Genomic DNA, 17,079 nt, shown 5'->3' with positions numbered 1-17,079 from the left:
TACTTTAAAATTGTTCTTCAAAGAGTGAGGGCTTTCTTATCCATTTACTAAATCATAGGGGTACTTTAAAATAGTTCTTTAGTTATATGATTTCTATGTTGGTAATTTTTGTAATTTCCTGCCCCTCTATTCTCTCGCACAAGAATGCTTTGTGTAACTATCTGGATGTAATAGGCATGTTAGATAAGAACAATGAGTGATCACGTTATAACTGTGTGACACATGTCCCAGTTAATGTGTCTTTCGTCCACGTTTTTATTTAATTAGACAAAAATTATTGATTATTTTATTATCTTTGTCTAAATAATTAAAAATAAAAAAAAATGAAAAAGGAAAACATAAATGAATCCCCTCACTCTCACTCATTTTGTTTACCTAGCGTACCCACTACATCCGACCCGCATCCAACATGCCATTGTATGGGAAGTGAGGGAGACAACATGAGTCTGAGTTCGCACCGGATCTGACTGACCACTAGAACCGATTGCTGGCATCAAAGGAGCATGTAGCTCGAATCCGCTAGAATCGATTGTTGACACTAGAGAAGAAGCCTGGAGTTTGAATTCATACTGGACCTGAGATCTGAGAGATACTCAGCAGATCTAAAAGGTTTCATCCTTCTTTCTCTCCCCCTCTCTCCGTCATCTTTGCACCTTGCTCATCTGCCGGAATCAATTGTTAAAGAGACAATATATGTTTCGATAGCAAGGAATTCGCCACCGAGATTATTGAATCCAAGAGTTGTTCCGACCTGATCAATGCAAAGATCACTTGGGGTTTTGATATGTCAACAAAGAGTATCTACTATCTAATAGCCATGTGAGCAAATCCTTGAGTTCCTTCAATATATGTTTCGACGCCATGAGAACCTCAATGGAATCTGCATCCCACTAGTACAACCTTGGCTTTGGGGGAAAGACATCATGAAAGCAGCAACTACATTACCCGTGTTGCTTTCGTTCCCGTTAGGTTGGGTTTGGGGGCAAGACGAGGCATGAGATATAGAAAGAATACCCAATTTATAGGAGAATATTAGATTTAAAGAAAAATAGAGTTAGTCAAGTGTAAGAAAGAAAGTGAGAGAATGATTTAAGACGATATTTAAAGAGCAAGAGTATAATTTGTCAATCAGGGTAGATTTAAGTAATTTGTCCAATAAAACCTTTTAGTCTTTCAACATCTCTCTCAAAGCGTCACTACTCGGCAAAGAGGGACAATGTCCGGTTTTGAAGGTCGTGTTTCTCTTGTTCTCGATCTAGCTACTCAGACCTCCTCTCTGTATCGCTTTTCAACTTGATTTTTTTTCTTCGTTTGCAGTTTAGTGGATTTGGCGGATGAAACTGCGAAATATGTTTTCCCGAAGAGATTTGAAAGTCGCAATTTAGAGGAAGATTTGATGACAGGTAATTTTTTGCACTGTTGGATTTTGTTGAATTTGATCGGAATCTGGACTTTGGTTTGTGATTGTTTTATTAAATCTTGAATCGTGAAACTGGTCTGCAAGCTCAGTCTGTGTTGAGGGTTTGGGCATGTGAGTATTGTTATAGTTTCCTTGAAAGAAATTGAAATACATGATTTTTTTATTCTTTAAAAATTAAGATCAGCGTTGTCAAAACTCAAAAGCAAGTGAAGCACATGACTGAGACAAGAAGAACATTCTTTCTTTTTCTTTATGTTTATAGCTTGTCATTTTGAGTAGATTTAAGTTGATGCATACTCTTTCAACCTGAGCTTACCTAAAATTATTCCTGCTGCCCCCTAAACTTAAAAGATTCTGTTTCAGACATTTTCATTGGTCCATTACTCTGAGACCTTATTCCACCCTCGGATCCAACATCCACCTTTGAAAGAGAATCTTCAAGCTTCATTCACTCGATTGGCCTCCATATTTTTCCTTATCTCGATCCGCAATGACCAAAATACCCAAAACGTTAGTAAATTATTAAAATGCCCTTATGCCCTAATCGGTCAAAAGTTTTAATTAAGGTTAGTTCTCTCCCCAGTTCGGCGACTGAACCAGCGGCGGCCACCACTCCTCCTGTCTCGCTCTCTATCTCACAGTCGCCAGTTCGCCACCGACAGCAGCGGCGACTCGCCTCTCGCTCTCTCTCCACTTTCTCTCTCATTCTCTTTCTTATTGTCTCCTTTTCTTCCTCCTCCTCCTCCTCTTCTTCTTCTTCTTCTTCTGTTCACCCACCGTCGCTATCGATACCGAACACCGAACAAGTCCGGTGGTTCCCCCCTTTTCTTTTCACACATTATTTGTTTCTATTTCTTCCTCTTTCTCATTCTTTATTTCTTTTTCTTTTGTTTTTTTTTCTTTCCTCCATTTGTTGTCTTTCCGTCATTTTCTACGTGGCCGGTGGACTCCATTAAAACAGAGCACCACCGGCAGCATCCTCTCTTTCTCTCTCTCTCTCTCTCTCCTCCATTTCCCTTTCCACCTCCTTCTTCTTCTTCCTCTTCATCTCATGCTCTTCTTCCTTTCTTCTTCCTCCTCCGTTCTTTCCTGACTGCCACCGCTGCAAGCATCATCACCGAACTGCAACTCAACTGGTACCGCTTAGATCAATTCTTCCATTGGCCAGACTTCCCACTATCGAAAAATTGAAGATGCCCGCGATAGGACCTCGAAGTTCGTCGGGAATCTGAGCCAGTGCATCATCGCCATTGAAACTCTGTGATTCCTCATTGGCCCAGGTCGAGATTTGCAGAGGCAGATCAGAGTTATCTGTCATCGTTTCCCCTGTTCAAGTTATCTATCATTGGACGCTACCATCTATTTCCATCAATAGCAGCGTGGAATAACTTCCCTGAAGGCAACTTCTAGAGGTCTGTTCATCTCCCATTGTCGGTCAATGCTTTCCCTCTGCAAAAGTTTTTTACCATTTATCATCTTCCCGCATATAAGTATAAATTCATAACCTGCATGTTGAACATCTTATTTAAATTTTGAATGTTAATTGATGTTAATATTAGTCTTTGGATTTAGACCCTGTTTTCAGTTTATTTTTATTTAAGACAATCAGGAATGATAAATATGGTTAATATCTTGGTTAGTACTCATGGGCCGGTACTGGTTTACCTGTCGCAAGCTTTGTTATGCCGAAACCTAAATGTTAAGTCAGCAACACTTCCAAATGCCACTTCTTCCCGTCGCATCCGTCTTCAGGACGATATAGTCACAGGTTTTCACTTCTCAGTGAGTGAAAGATTTTTCTCCGGGTGTACGTTGAAAGCTTCTATCGTAAAACTCATTCGAGAGGGCTTGGTGGTCTTAAGAATGGTTCGGGTGGGGGGTTCCTTGAATAAATCTTTGTTTGCGCTAAATGAAGAAATTCCTCTTTATGTCATTGTTGTTTGCCATTTAATACTGTTAATTTTTTATTGAATGCAAGCTCTCGCATCATAAAAGTTTTCTGTCTTATTGTTGTTTTCTGCTCATCATATGGTTCACCTTTTAGTTCAATTGAATTATTCTTTGTTTTATTTTTCTTTTCATTCTTCTTCTTTCTTTGTTTTATGGTAGTGGTTAATTGTCATCCCACGAATTTGAATGTTTCTCATCCATTATTACTTAGCATCTCTTCTCCACTCTCATGCCCCTACCTTTTGCATTATTTGTGTTTGTGATTGTTTTGGCTTCCCCTGTGTGGATCCTACCTTTTGAAATGGGAGAGGGGTGCCTAACCCCTTCCTTCTAATCTAGTCTTACCTGGGCTGCTTTAACAAGTCCTTGGGGTTTGGAATCACTATTTTTTTTTTTATCAATATCACTATTGAGCCAAAATGAAATTTCAAACTCAACGCTGGTGGGCCCATCACCTCCACTTCAACCAAATGATGAGTAGCAACTCCAAATCAGCCCAAGTGAGTTGTTTTTCGACACTCACAATCACAGTTATCAAATTGAATTTGAATATAAAAATGTAATATCCATAGGATTATTATCAAATTCAAATCTGTAATTTTCCTATTGAACCAAATTGGATACCCGAATCCAAATTCGATCCGACTCGTTTGTAGCTCTTATCCAAGTCTGATTGGTTGGACTTGGGCCCAAATCAAGTCTGAACTTTGAAGTCTTCTCTCCTTCCAAGTCCCAAGTGGCCAAGTTGGTGTTTTGATGCTCTTTGTACGGATACCCATTTCATGACTCACTCACATGTTCGTTTTGTGTTGATGTGGCTTTTCTCTATTAATTTCCCTTTTTTAATCATACAAATTAATTAAGAACCCGAGTTGACAAACTCCCATTTGTGCCATTCTCTCACCATTTCTCTTTGTACCGAAATTTCTTTTTCTTCTTCAATCTTCAAAGTTCAAACCTCAAGAATGTCAAAACCCTAACTCTGGTGTTGGTGATCCAGAATAACATTTTGTTAGAAAAGCATCGAGCAAATGCAAAATAGTTCATAATAACTCTTATGATTCCATCATGGTCAGGTCCCCTCTGGATGCTGGGTGGAAGAAACTAAATTTTGATGGCAGCTGTTTTGGAAATCCGGGGCCATCGGGTATTGGTGGGGTAATAAGGGGAGAGAATGGAAATATGATAGCCATGTTCTCAGGTCCTATTCAGCAAGGTGATATAGTGAGCGCAGAGATGAAGGCAGCAGTGTTTGGTGTTGAAAAAGCCAAAGAAATTGGGATTGATAGATTGATTGTTGAAAGGGGACTCAAAACTGTGGTAAAGTGGCAGTTAAGGAATGAGTTCAGGCGCTTCAAACAGGCTTCTAAAGACATGATTCAAATAAGATGGATTAGAAGATCAGCTAACAGTATGGCTGATGGTCTAGCTAGGCAAGGAGTTCAAAGACATGTTTCTGTTGGGTTACCTTTTTGGCTGTGTTGTAATTAAAGGGATTGGTTTTGGTTTGTTTGGGGATTTGATGTATTTAGTGGACAATGTGGAATGTTTGTCCGACACAACTTGTTGTACTTGATTTTCTAATTAATGAATTTTTCTGTGTTGCTGATAAAAAAAAACTCTTATGATTCCTGCATCATCCCACAAGCGGAAATTTTTTGTCAAGTGTATTGATACAAGGAGACGAAAGACATTGAAAATGGTCTTCTATGAAATGTGAAATCTGCCAAATTTATCATTTCTCTATTGGCTTAAACTTCTTAAACAATAGAGGATAATGTAGGAATTCTTTTTATTTTTTTCCAACAAAACTTCACCATTTTTTAATAAATATGAGTAAAAAGCCTAACAAGATACATAGACAAGTTTCTCTCATTGGAAGTTGGAGCCATTACAGCCTTCACAGAAACTGAAAATACAGCTAATGCATCAGAATCTGAAGCAGCCTCACCCTTCCTACTCCTACATACATCACACAAGAAGACATAGAAGAAAGAAATTCTTAATGTCATAAAGTTTTCATATTTGTAGATAACTGTTCTAATGAACATCATAAATTTGGGGGTTATAGAGGGGTGAACTTTCAGCAAATGACACTATAATAGGGCATTGCTGCAACAAAGAACTATATTTAAATGTAAATTTAGGTGGATATCAGAGAAGGATGGTTGAAAGAAAAGTATCAAGAAGATAGAACTATTGTGATTATGAAAACATATGAGATGCAAGGACAAAGAGTATTTAAGAAGAAAGAGAAGAGATTTTACTAGTGGAATTTTTGGATCACTGATACTAGAATTAGGATTTTGACCTCCTTGAGGCTTGAAGATTGAGATGAAAAAGGGATTCTAATTCTTACTCTGGATTATGGAAAATAAGCAACACTAATGTTTAGGACTTCAAGAGCTTGCTGGCTTGATTTATTAATTATTTAGATGATTAAAAGGGAAAATTATAGAGAAAGAAAGCATATCAACATGAAGCGAACATGGAAGTGAGTCATGAAGTTGGTAGCTGTTCAAAGATCATCTAAACACCAACTTGGCCACTTGGGACTTGGGAGGAGTGGAGACTAGACTTGAAAGTTTAATCTTGATTTTGGCCTAATCCCAACCAATTGGACTTGGATAAGGAATGCAAATGGATCAGATTGGGATATATCCAATTCGATTCTATAAGAAAATTGCATAGATTCGAATTCGATAATAATCCATTACATTTTTATATTCAAATTAGATTTGATAACAGTGTTGGATATCTTATTCAAATTTGATTTGAATCAATGATTGGTATTTTTGTCAAAAATTGAACCAAAATTTTAGAGAAACAAAGAGGAACTGACATCTAAAACACAGAACACACCTTTCCTTTTGAAATTTGAATCAAAACTTATTAATCAATTGTGCTTGTGTATGAAATTTGAAAATTATTGTCATATTGCATAGCTTCAAATTTAAAACAAAGCACAAGCCTTGCAGTGTTATTGGAGAGTGATGTTGAAATTTGTAACAAATCCATTGAACCTTGCAGTGAGAGAGAGACCGAGAGAGAGTGAGAGAGAGTTACTGACAAACTTGGGCTTGTAGAAGGTGTCGCCTCTTCTGCCCAATCTCTTCTCAGTTCTCATCATGGCCTTATTTCGGTGAGAATGGACAAAGGAAATGGTTACAAAGGAGAAAACTCGAGTGTATGAGATACTAAAGGAAAACAAAGAGACTTTGAAATATAAGCCTGAACCCTAAATCCCTAAATCCAAAACCATAACATTAGATCATAAATTTTAATTATAAAGGGCATTTAGTTTGATACAATTCCTTTGACCAGGTAGGAGCTAATAATTCCTCATAAAGCAGATATTTGCCTTGGGTTCCTCGCAGGTCATAAAAGTGAAATCTAAAGACCATATATCATATATGGTTAATAATTGGTTGCACACGTGCATAGCACATACCCTTATACTAGTTCCAAAAGATCCATGGTAAGATCTCCTCTCTTTCTTCTGAAATACTCCTTGTCACTGCATTTTGTATGTTTTCATAATCAAAATAGTTCTATCTTCTTGATACTTTTCTTTCAACCATCCTTCTCTGTTATCCACCTGTATTTGCATTTAAATATAGATCTTCATTGCAGTAACACCACATAATAGTATCATTTGCTGAAAGTTCTCCCCTTTATAACTGCTACACACAAATTTATGATGCTCAGTAGAACACTTTTCTGAAAATATGAAAACTTAGTTCCTTTTTCTATGTTTTCTTGTGTGATGTATGCAGGAGTAGGAAGGGTGGGGCTGCTTGAGATTCTTATGCATTTGCTGTAATTTCAGTTTTTGTAAAGGCTGTAATGGCTCCAACTTTCAATGAGAGAGAGCGAACCTTGTCTGTGTATCTTTACATCCCCAATATCATTGGTAGGCTTTTCTTCTCATCTCTTAAAAATGGAGTAAGTTTCTAGAAAAAGAAAAAGAGTTCTTACTGTATTCTAATTGTTTAAGAAGTTTAAGTTAATAGTGAAGTGATGACTTTTGCAGATTTCATATTTCATAGAACATCATTTTTTATGTCTTCCATTTCTTTCTTGTATCAATATGCTTAACAAATAATTGCCACTTGTGGGGTGATGCAGGATACATAAGAGTAATTATGAACTGTTTTGCATTTGCTCAATGCTTTTCTGACAAAAAGCTATTCTCGATCCTTTATTTTATCAGGTTGCCATTAATTACTATAAATTTATACTTCTGATTTTTTTTTTCCAATTCAATTGAGTTTCCTTAAATTCATTTGTGCCTGCAGCTTTGTCTGCGATGGTTTAGATGGTTGGTTCGCCCGCAAATTTAATCAAGGTATAGTTAAACACATTCCGTTAGCATAACAAATATTTTTCCTCATGGTGCTTCTTTTAATATTTAATAATGCAACTGACTAGGCTAGTGATGTGCTTGCGATATAATTGATTAGTGTTATGCATACTGTAAGGCCCCATCGCTTGAGCATGTTCTATTATCTCCTATTGTTGTTCATAAAGTATAATTTGTGAATAAAATGAGAGAATTTAAGAGGGAACCTTAAGAATTCAAGATGGTTAAGAATTTTCAGAATGGATACTCTATGCTAATCTCATGGGTAACTACTTCCCATAGCCCCCCATCTGGCTGTTATCACTATGCTTCCCAAATACAGCAACAACACAGCTGGGCAAGGTCTTAGATGCAGAATTTACATGTCATTTTGATGTCAAATGACCTAATAGCATGCTTGGAACTTTTCTGAGGTGACTACAACGTTACTAGATTACTCTCATTTTGTAAAGTCTGAGCCTTATGTACCTTAAGTTGAGATCAAGTTACCATTTTCAATCTTTATTCTTCTCCATGCATCTCTTTTTCTTTATAGGAAATAACATTATCCTAATTTTTGTTCTCTTTTCTTCCTGGGGTTTCTGCATAAGGAGGTTTAGTAAAGATGCTGTTACATCTATTTTGCAGATGGTTCATTTTGAACTTATTCACCTTTATTGAGCTGGACCACAGAAAATAATTCCTGGGAATTTAAATTTCTTAGTTTAGCCAGTAGTCTCATAACTAGAGTTGTAATTAAGATGGTAGGTTGAATTATCTTCAACTCCTGAGATCTACCAATTAAGGCTGTGATTGGTTCCTCAAAAAAGAGTAAGAAAAGTTGTGGGAAGATCCTTTCAATTTCCGTTACTTTTTTTTTCTCACCTTTTTACCAAGGAAACCAAAGATTGCCTAAAAGATGAATTCAGTATTATTGTTCTCCCCCAATAGTTTTGTTCTTGTTGTTGCTTACTGTATCTATTTTGGTTTTGTTCTGCCTCAATTTATTGGTTCTGATTTGAGTTTTGCATCTTTATATGTACGGACCGACTCTTGTACCTATCTGTGTCATGTTAATATAATCTTTTTGTCCTGTTACTAATAAAAAATGCAAAGTGTTTAGTTAGGGCCTACGTATTGCAATATAGATTCCTCTTGTGTGGCATCAATATCTTTCCCATGCTTTTCCTATTTTCTAGTGTAAATGCCTGGAGTTATTTCATGATATCCTATATCTTTTTGCTTAGGTGTGCAAAGGAGCTTCCAGTAGGGACATATATGTAGTTGTCTCTTTCATTGAGTTTCAATGTCTAACAAATGTCATGCAATTCTTTGTTGTGGCATTTATGGCACATCTCTATTGCATTTAATCATCATTCAATTTCGAGGTTCATCATCACTATATTCTTTTTGATAACTATATGTTGTGAACTTAGTGGTGAGATACAACAGGGAGGTGATTTTTAAAATATTTTTCCTTTTATCTTGCACGTTGCTTTGAAGCATGAGGGCTGAATTGGTTTTGCAAATAGTGATCTGATAATTGTTCTTTTGTGGGACAATTACTTTTTTTTTTTTTAATGACATCTATTTTGTTGAGTTGTTATAAAAACCACTGTTGTTATGACTTATACTGGCTATATCTTTGTTAGACATTGAAATTCTCGAGTTGTTATAAGCTGATCACTAAGGTAAACTCCTTGCAGTTGTTTAAGGGCTGGGTAATAGGAATAGACCGTCTTGGTATCTCGTTTGCAGTTTGCAGATGATATCCTTGTTTTCTGTGATGGGGTTTGCAGAGAAGGGGTGGGAAATTTGAAGCTGGTAGTGAAGCTCTTTGAGAGGATTTCCAACTTGAAAATTAATTGGTCTAAAAGTCTGTTGGCTGGTACCAATTTGGAAGATGAGGATCTGAGAACAATGGCAGAATCCTTGGGTTGTGAAAAAGTGTTTTGGCCCCTAAACTACTTAGGTTTTCCCTTAGGTGGCAATCCTAGAGCTACTATTTTCGGGACCCCAGTGGTGGAAAGGTTTGAGAAGAGGCTTAGCAAGTTGGAAGAGGAACTATAGATCATTGGGAGGGAAAATTACTTTGATCAAATCTAATCTAACAAACCTTCCAATGTACTTCATGTCAGTTTTTAGGATGCTCCAAGCAGTGGTAAGAATAATCAAAAAGATTATGAAAGACTTTCTTTAGGAGCTTGGGGAAGGGAAGAAAAATAATTTAGTGAAATGGGAAAAGGTGATGGAGTTGAAGGATGAAGGGGGTTTGGGTATTGGGAACCTAAGGTCGAAGAATATGGAGATTCCTTGGAGAAAATGAGAAGTTGTGGAATAGAGTAATAACAAGTATCCATGGATTGTCAAACAATGGGTGGGATGCGGGCATCTTGCACAGAGCTACTTTGGCTGCTCCTTGGAAGGTTATCCATGACATTCTTCCTGTGTTCCTCACACATATCAGGTATGACTTGGCCTTGGGTCAGCAAATAAGGTTTTGGAAGGATACATGGATTGGAGATTCCCCTTTATCTGAGGCCTTTCCTTCCATCTTTGAACTTTCCAGCCTCAAAGGAAAACGTGTGTCCGAATTTGTCATCTCCTCTTCCCAATTAGGTCTGGATTGGAACTTGGGCCTTAATAGGCAGCTTAGAGTCTGAAATTCTCAGTATTGCTGCTTTGCTTAGCTTGTTGAATTCAGTGGTTTTGGGGGATAGTGGTTCAGATTCTAGAGTGTGGGCCCTTGATCATTTGGTTCATACTCTTGTAAGTCCTTGAACTCTCTTGTAGCCACCTCCATTCTTCTTCTTTCCCTGTGAAGGAAATATGGTTTCGGCCCATTCCTCCTAAAATCAGTGCTTTTCGTTGGCAAGTGTTTCATGGCTCTATTAATATTTGTGATTTGCTTCAGAGGAAAAGACCAAACTGGTGTTTGTTCCCAAGTTGGTATGTAAGTAATTTGATGAGATTGCTCTTTACATGTTAGTGTCCTGTCCTTTTGCTCTTTTCTCTTTGGTTGCAGACGACGCCTCCTAATAGCTTGGAGGGACTATTTAGCTCTCTTACTTTAAAAGGCGTGCCTAGGCGCATAGGCGAGGCGCATTTTGGGGTATGCGCCTCGCCCAGGTCCTAGGCGCACCCTTTCAGAAGGTGTGCGCCTGGTGAGCTTGATGCGCCCTGCGCCTATTTGCTAATGTTGTTCATTCATTCATTGCAATAAAATATCTTCTTAAAAGGCAATGAAAGTTATAAAATCATTATTTTTTATGTGAGAAATAAGAATTTCAGACCCTAACATAGACTTGTTAGGGCTTGCCTCGAGGGGCGTGGTACAAAGGCGACTCATAGAATCAAGAATGCAATAGTTTTACATCACATTAACTACTTGAAACAATGCAATTAAGGAAAAAATGAGGTTGTGGGTTTTACATGCTTGAAAATGCTTTATATGTTTGCTTTTATTTTTAAATTTTCATTTGAATACACTTTACATGTATGTTTATGTATTTTAATTTTAGATAATAGGTTTTCTAAATAATTTATTTTAAATTTTATGTTTATATTTTTTATTAACATTATGTTTAATATTTTTTGAATTTTTTTAAAATTTATTGGCATTTTTTTTGAAAATTCTGACTTTTTTTTAATTTTTTAGCTTTTATTTTTGTACTTTTGCGCCTTTCTTAAAAAAGCGTGCGCCTCGCCTTGCGCCTTGCCCCTCAGGTGCAAATTGGCCCTTGCACTTTATTTGCGCCTTGTTCTTTTAAAACATTGGAGTAGAGTGGTTTGGACACTTTGGGAAGAAAGGAATCTAAGAATCTTTGAAGACAAGGGAAGAAGTAAGGAATCTGTGATAGAGGTAATACCCTAAGGGTGGCTCATTGGGTCAAAACCTTAAAGCTCTTTGCAGATTTTAAAGTTTTGAAGACTTTCTCAATTCGTGGGGTTCAATTGCTGCTTCATCCTGTAGAAAACAAAGAATAATTGAGTTCTGGTCACCCTCATGTGCTGGGTGGCAGAAATTGAATTTTGATGGTAGCTGTATGGGCAATCCTGGCCCAGTGGGTATTGGTGGGGTAATTAAGGAAGAAAATGGAAACATCCTAGCATTATATTCAGGTCCAGTTCAGCAAGGTGATGTGGTGAGATCAGAATTATTGACAGCAGTTTATGGGGTGGGGAAGGCTAAAGAAATGGTCAATCGTTGAAGGGAATTCAAAGATAGTTGTGAGCTGGCTGAAAAAGGAGGAAAGGGTAATTTGGCAACTAAGGAATGAATTGAGGCGCTTCAAATAGCTTTCTAGAGATATGCTCATCCAATAAGATGGATTGGAAGATCTGCAAACAGCAGGGTAGATGGCCTAGGTAAACAAAGAATTCAGAGACAATCCATGTTTTGGGCCCTTTTGGCTTTGATGTTTTTTGTTTTAACAACCTCTTGTCATATACTTCTGCTCTAAATTAATGAATTAATTTTTCTGTTGCTGATAAAAAAGGCCCAGCTGCTGGCTTAAGACATTCAACATGCAGTGAGTTGGGTTATCACATTGGTATCTACAGCAGAGGAATTCAAGAGAATTCATGGATTTGTTACTAGGTGATGGCAAGTGGTGAATGGCTATATTTACCAAAGAAGTCAGCTAGTGCCAATTTGGATGACCCTTGAAGCAGGAAAAATAACATTAAATTGTTATGATAGTTGAGATAAAAACTATCATAAGATGGTTTAGTCACGTGCATAGAAGACCATTGACAGCACCCATAAGAAGAAGTGATCTGTTGCAAGATGAAGGGGTTAGAATGGCTAGGGGTAGACCAAAAAGGACATGGGTTGAATGAGGTAGAAATGATGTAAATTCTCTTAATTTAACAATAGACATGGCATTAAGCAGAAAGGAATGGTGAAACAAGATTCATTTAACTGACTCCATATAGTTGGGATAAGGCTTGGATGCTGATGTTGATTGTTCAAATACAACTAAAGTTTGATGGTTGTACCCTGGGAAAACATGGACTTTTAAGGTTGATTGTATAGACAACAAGGGCCAAATCATCTCGAGTTACCTTGGCCTATTGGGAAATAAATTTTGTAAGAAATTATCAAAAATAAAAGGAAAGAGAAAAAGAATATATTATGAAAGATTATCATCTAATATTGTTTGTTTTGAAATTGAGGCTAGGGGGATAATGATATAGATTCCTTTGCTGTGCATGATATTTCAGAAAGATTATCAACTAGTTTTGTTTGTTTTTAAACTGAGTGTTGGGGGATGGTGATATTAAATCCTTTGCTGTGCATAATGTTTCAAACCATTGTTTAACTAGCATAACATAGCAAGTAGATTGTTGACCAATTACTGGAAGGATATGATAAAAAAATTTTGTTAAGTTTCTCATATCTTTACCATGAAAGTAATTCTAGCCTATTACTGGGATTTTTTTTAAGATATTTGTTTTTTTGTTTCTCCTGTTCCCATTCCGGCTCAGAGTCAGGAATCTAGATGCTCTCTGGCTTTTCCTTAACTTGAATAGTTAAGCTCTTTTATGAACCATTGTTATTTAAAGAAAAACACTTGAATTTTAGTGTTTGACTAATCTGTCTCCTCTCCTGATTCAGTGTCAACTTTTGGAGCAGTTTTGGACATGGTAACTGACAGGTGCTTTTCTTTGAATCTTTATGTTTTATTTCCAATCAAAGGCCTTTGTCTTCTCCAAAAACAGAGCACTTTTGTTTTATATTATGCATTATATCTCAGATCAAGGTTTTATTCTTGTATGCTTGTGAGCCTTACTTGATCTTCCTTGTTGCCAGGGTGAGCACTGCGTGTCTGTTGGTAATCCTTTCCCAATTTTACAGGTAAAGATTTTATTAATTCAGAGCTTATATTATTTCATTTGGATTATATTGTTCCGAGTCTCTGAGAATTATTGAGATTGTCACAGGCCTGGCTTGGTTTTCTTGTCATTGCTTGCTTTAGATATTGCCAGCCATTGGATGCAAATGTACAGGTGCTGTTTTGTTCCTTCTTGAATAAATCTATGCTTCCTCCGTTGCATTAAAATTTCCATCTTTAGGCAAACCTATACAAGGTCTCTATTACCTCATTACTTGTAATTGTCTTCCCACAAATTACAGAGTTCCATCATTTTTCCTGTTGCAGTACTTTCTTATCAGGTAAGGCCAGCCATAAAGATGTAAAAGACAGCACTAATTGGCTTTTCAAGGCATACTATGGAAGTCGTCCATTTATGGCTTATTGTTGTGTGTCGTGTGAGGTAATTAGTTTAGTCTACAGCACAAATAAATTTCACGAGTTTTCTTCTTCATATATTTTGAAAAGAGTATGCTTGGATGCACAGGTACTTTACATCATCCTTTTCCTTCTTGTAGAAAAAGAACCTGAAAGTGTCATAAGAGTAAGCCTTTGTTCTTTTTTATCTCAATTTTTGTTTTCCAATGTCAATATTTATACATGTTTTTCCAAGATTAGCTTAGTTCGTGTATTCTTTCATGCTAGGTTTTAGTGGATGCTGTGAAAGAGAGTTCATTGCTATCTCCTCTAGTCATTTTAGCTCTCTTTGGGTGGGCAATCAAGCAAATGGTTAATGTTATACAGGTAAATCCATACTATTACAAAGTATTAAAACTTATATGTGTAACGACTTTTTTAATTAGACCTAGTGTGCAATTAATTGTCAGTGTTGTTGAGAATTCTTCTTGGCTTTCTCTAGAATGATGAAAAAATGAGGACTAGTGGAAAATGGAAAAAATAAAGATTCAATTCATGATGTTGGTCATCTTACTAGATGCAATTACCAAATTATGTTCAAACAAAAACTTAAAATGGGCCATCTACCCATAATTATACATATTCTATTCCTACCTTGCTAACATTGACTTAATGGTGACAATAGCAGCAACATGATCATGCACAATTCTTGACAACTTTTTGTGAATAACTTATTACTCATTGAGTTACTATCTGTTGTCATAAGCCAGATTGGGATGTTAGGATAGATTCTACCTTTGTGTTTCCTTTTGAAAATTGTACTCTATTTTGCTGCTTGACACTCTTCTTCCATTTCTGTGAAGTACACAGACCTGCTTAAAAATGGATGTAGATATGCTATTATTAACCACCTCTGACCTCTCTTTTTTTATATGTAATGAGAAGCATTTTATTAAAGATTAAATAAAAACTATCAGAGGATACAGCATAAAATACCCATAAAGAGGCTCGGGCTGCGGCCTCAAAAACAAAACAAGATTACAAATGAGCCCAGCGTAAAATAAATGATCTCTATCCATTAGCTGATCTCTCCTTTCCCACTGAACTTGCAGTAATATGTTGGTGGAAATTAGCTATTTGAATCTTCTTATTGCCCCCTAAAGGACCAAGCTACAGTCTCTGACTCCAGTTGGACCAGAAAACAAAGCAACTATTTGTCCTTTCGCACTTCTAAAAACTCCTCCAACACCTGAAGTCCCAGGAATACCAAGGCTGCTACCTTCAAAGTTTAGCTTGATAATGTCTTCTCAGAGGGTTCTAATTTTCTATGGCCTTGTTCTTGACCAAAGTGGGTTTTGCAATCAATTTCCAGTTTCTCCAAAGGTCATCAAAGAAGAATTGTGAGAAGAGATCCAAAGCATTAGCCCAAATGATAGCCTTGTTCAAAATGCACTCCTGAACAGTAAACTCATCCCTTTCTTTATCGTTAAAGATTTTAGCATTTCTTTCCTCTGGATCTCTCAGATTTTTTTGACACCTAGATTTCAATTGAGCCTAGAAAACTGAGAGGAGACAAGCCTATGAATGAGTTTATTTCTAAAATGGGACAGAGAATACAAGAAGGGAAAAGGATCCTTGAGAGTAGAATTACCAATCTAGACATCCTCCGAAAAAAGAACCCTATCTCCTATACACACATCATACTTGGTAAAGCTTAGGAAATGGGGAAGAATGCCATGAATAGCCTTCCACAAAGAGTTCAAAGTAGTGGAGATGTGGATTAAAGGACTTGGCTTGTAGATAAGGAAATGAAGATGAAGATGGGTATGGTTCTAGTGGAAGGCTGAGAGATGGTTGAATGGAAAATAATCAAATGGATGTAGTGGAGAGCAAAAGGAATGCAAAGGGATCTTTCGTTTCTCTATCAGAGTTCTTTGCTGAAGGAAGAAAACAATTGGTCTGTTTCCTTGAAGGGAGAATAATCGAGGATAGCAATGTGTGGCTGATGTTTTGACAACTTTCCTAGACCGAAGAAAACTAGTGAAAAGGAAGGTGATGTAAAAAGTAGAAAATGACCGTAGATCGTTTCTTGACATTCCTCTCTTGTTTGTGGGTAAGAGCCCTAAGCAGTTCTTTGCTATGGCATACAGTAGTAGTAATCCCTCTTTGATTGCAAATTTCAAGAAAGAGCAATGGGACAGTATGACAGTGGTTGAAGCCAAAAAACAAGTTTAGGATTTGAAGAAGGTTGCTGATCTCTTGATGATTAGCTGATACTGAGGAATACATTAATCTTAACTCTTTTGATAGTGCCAAGGCAGTGCTGGATTCTTGTGAAAACTTGATAGATCTTGAAGCCTTAAGTATTCAAGATGGCTTGAAGACTTTTTCACTGTTTAAATGGTCTCCATCTTTCAAATCAAAATCCTATTCAGTTGAAGATGGTGTAGCAACTTCCTTTGCATTGTTTTGTGGAGCTCATCTTGGTGAGTTTTGGGGAGATCTACATTCTGCAGCTCTTCTGTTGAGTGGAATTAAACCAAAGGAGATACCATTGAAGGTGACTATCAGTGGCTGATGGTTTTCGTACTTGTGCGGTTGGCCTCCTCCATTGAAGTTGCTTTATAGAGGGAGGTTAGTCAAGGTTGAAGATAAAAAGTTGAAGAACTGGCTCTATGTGGCAGATTGGGGCTGGGGAACCAAGAGGGAGGGAACTTTCACATAAATAGATAGACAAACTTTAAGTAGTCCAAAAGAATTGGGTATTATGGATAGTCAGAAACGCAAGGAACAAGAAAAAGGCTTGATAGTTAACAGAACTTCTACACTAGCTTCTGGTGCAAAAGAGAGTTGTTTGAATGGGCTAGACCCTTTAAATTCAAAGGGGAGGAGTTCTTTGGTTAAGGTGGGTGAACCAATGCCTAGGGGGTGACCCTTTGAGTGAAACAGGGGAGTGTGTAATTCCAAAAAATCACGTGCTTGCCAATTTAATTGCTGGTGGGCCTTTTATTTCTAGATCTGATTCAGTGTCTAACAGGCCCAAATTTAATTTTTCTCTGAAAGTGCCAGAGCCAGCTGACCCATTTAATAAGAAGGAAGTTGAAATTTTAAAGAAGCACGTGACAGGGGGAGCA

General features: G+C 37.1%; 1 protein-coding gene across 5 annotated transcripts in view; it reads left to right on the top strand.

Moving 5' to 3' along the window:
- Positions 1–402: 402 nt before the first annotated feature.
- LOC104610234 (putative CDP-diacylglycerol--inositol 3-phosphatidyltransferase 2) overlaps positions 403–17,079 on the top strand; it is a 28,786-nt gene continuing 12,109 nt past the window's right edge. Inside the window, exons 1-12 of one of the 5 annotated variants that reach the window (XM_088899823.1) lie at positions 1,091–1,232; positions 1,318–1,403; positions 6,748–6,848; positions 7,147–7,283; positions 7,499–7,583; positions 7,669–7,718; positions 13,333–13,372; positions 13,528–13,572; positions 13,659–13,724; positions 13,877–13,991; positions 14,076–14,132; positions 14,234–14,332. In XM_088899823.1, the coding sequence (XP_088755949.1) occupies positions 7,217–7,283; positions 7,499–7,583; positions 7,669–7,718; positions 13,333–13,372; positions 13,528–13,572; positions 13,659–13,724; positions 13,877–13,991; positions 14,076–14,132; positions 14,234–14,332 (624 nt within the window). In that variant the 5' untranslated portion in view covers positions 1,091–1,232; positions 1,318–1,403; positions 6,748–6,848; positions 7,147–7,216. Of the gene's footprint in view, positions 1,233–1,317; positions 1,404–2,003; positions 2,833–6,747; positions 6,849–7,146; positions 7,284–7,498; positions 7,584–7,668; positions 7,719–13,332; positions 13,373–13,527; positions 13,573–13,658; positions 13,725–13,876; positions 13,992–14,075; positions 14,133–14,233; positions 14,333–17,079 lie in introns of those variants that run through there. The other 4 variants (XM_019199906.2, XM_010276758.3, XM_088899824.1 and 1 more) reach the window with 4 other exon arrangements.

The sequence above is a fragment of the Nelumbo nucifera genome, chromosome 3 (genome assembly GCF_055504915.1).
Source record: "Nelumbo nucifera cultivar China Antique chromosome 3, China Antique-T2T, whole genome shotgun sequence".
Lineage (NCBI taxonomy): Eukaryota > Viridiplantae > Streptophyta > Magnoliopsida > Proteales > Nelumbonaceae > Nelumbo > Nelumbo nucifera.
The sequence above is the reverse complement of the archived record's forward strand: the minus strand, read 5'-3'. Positions and strand labels throughout refer to the sequence as shown.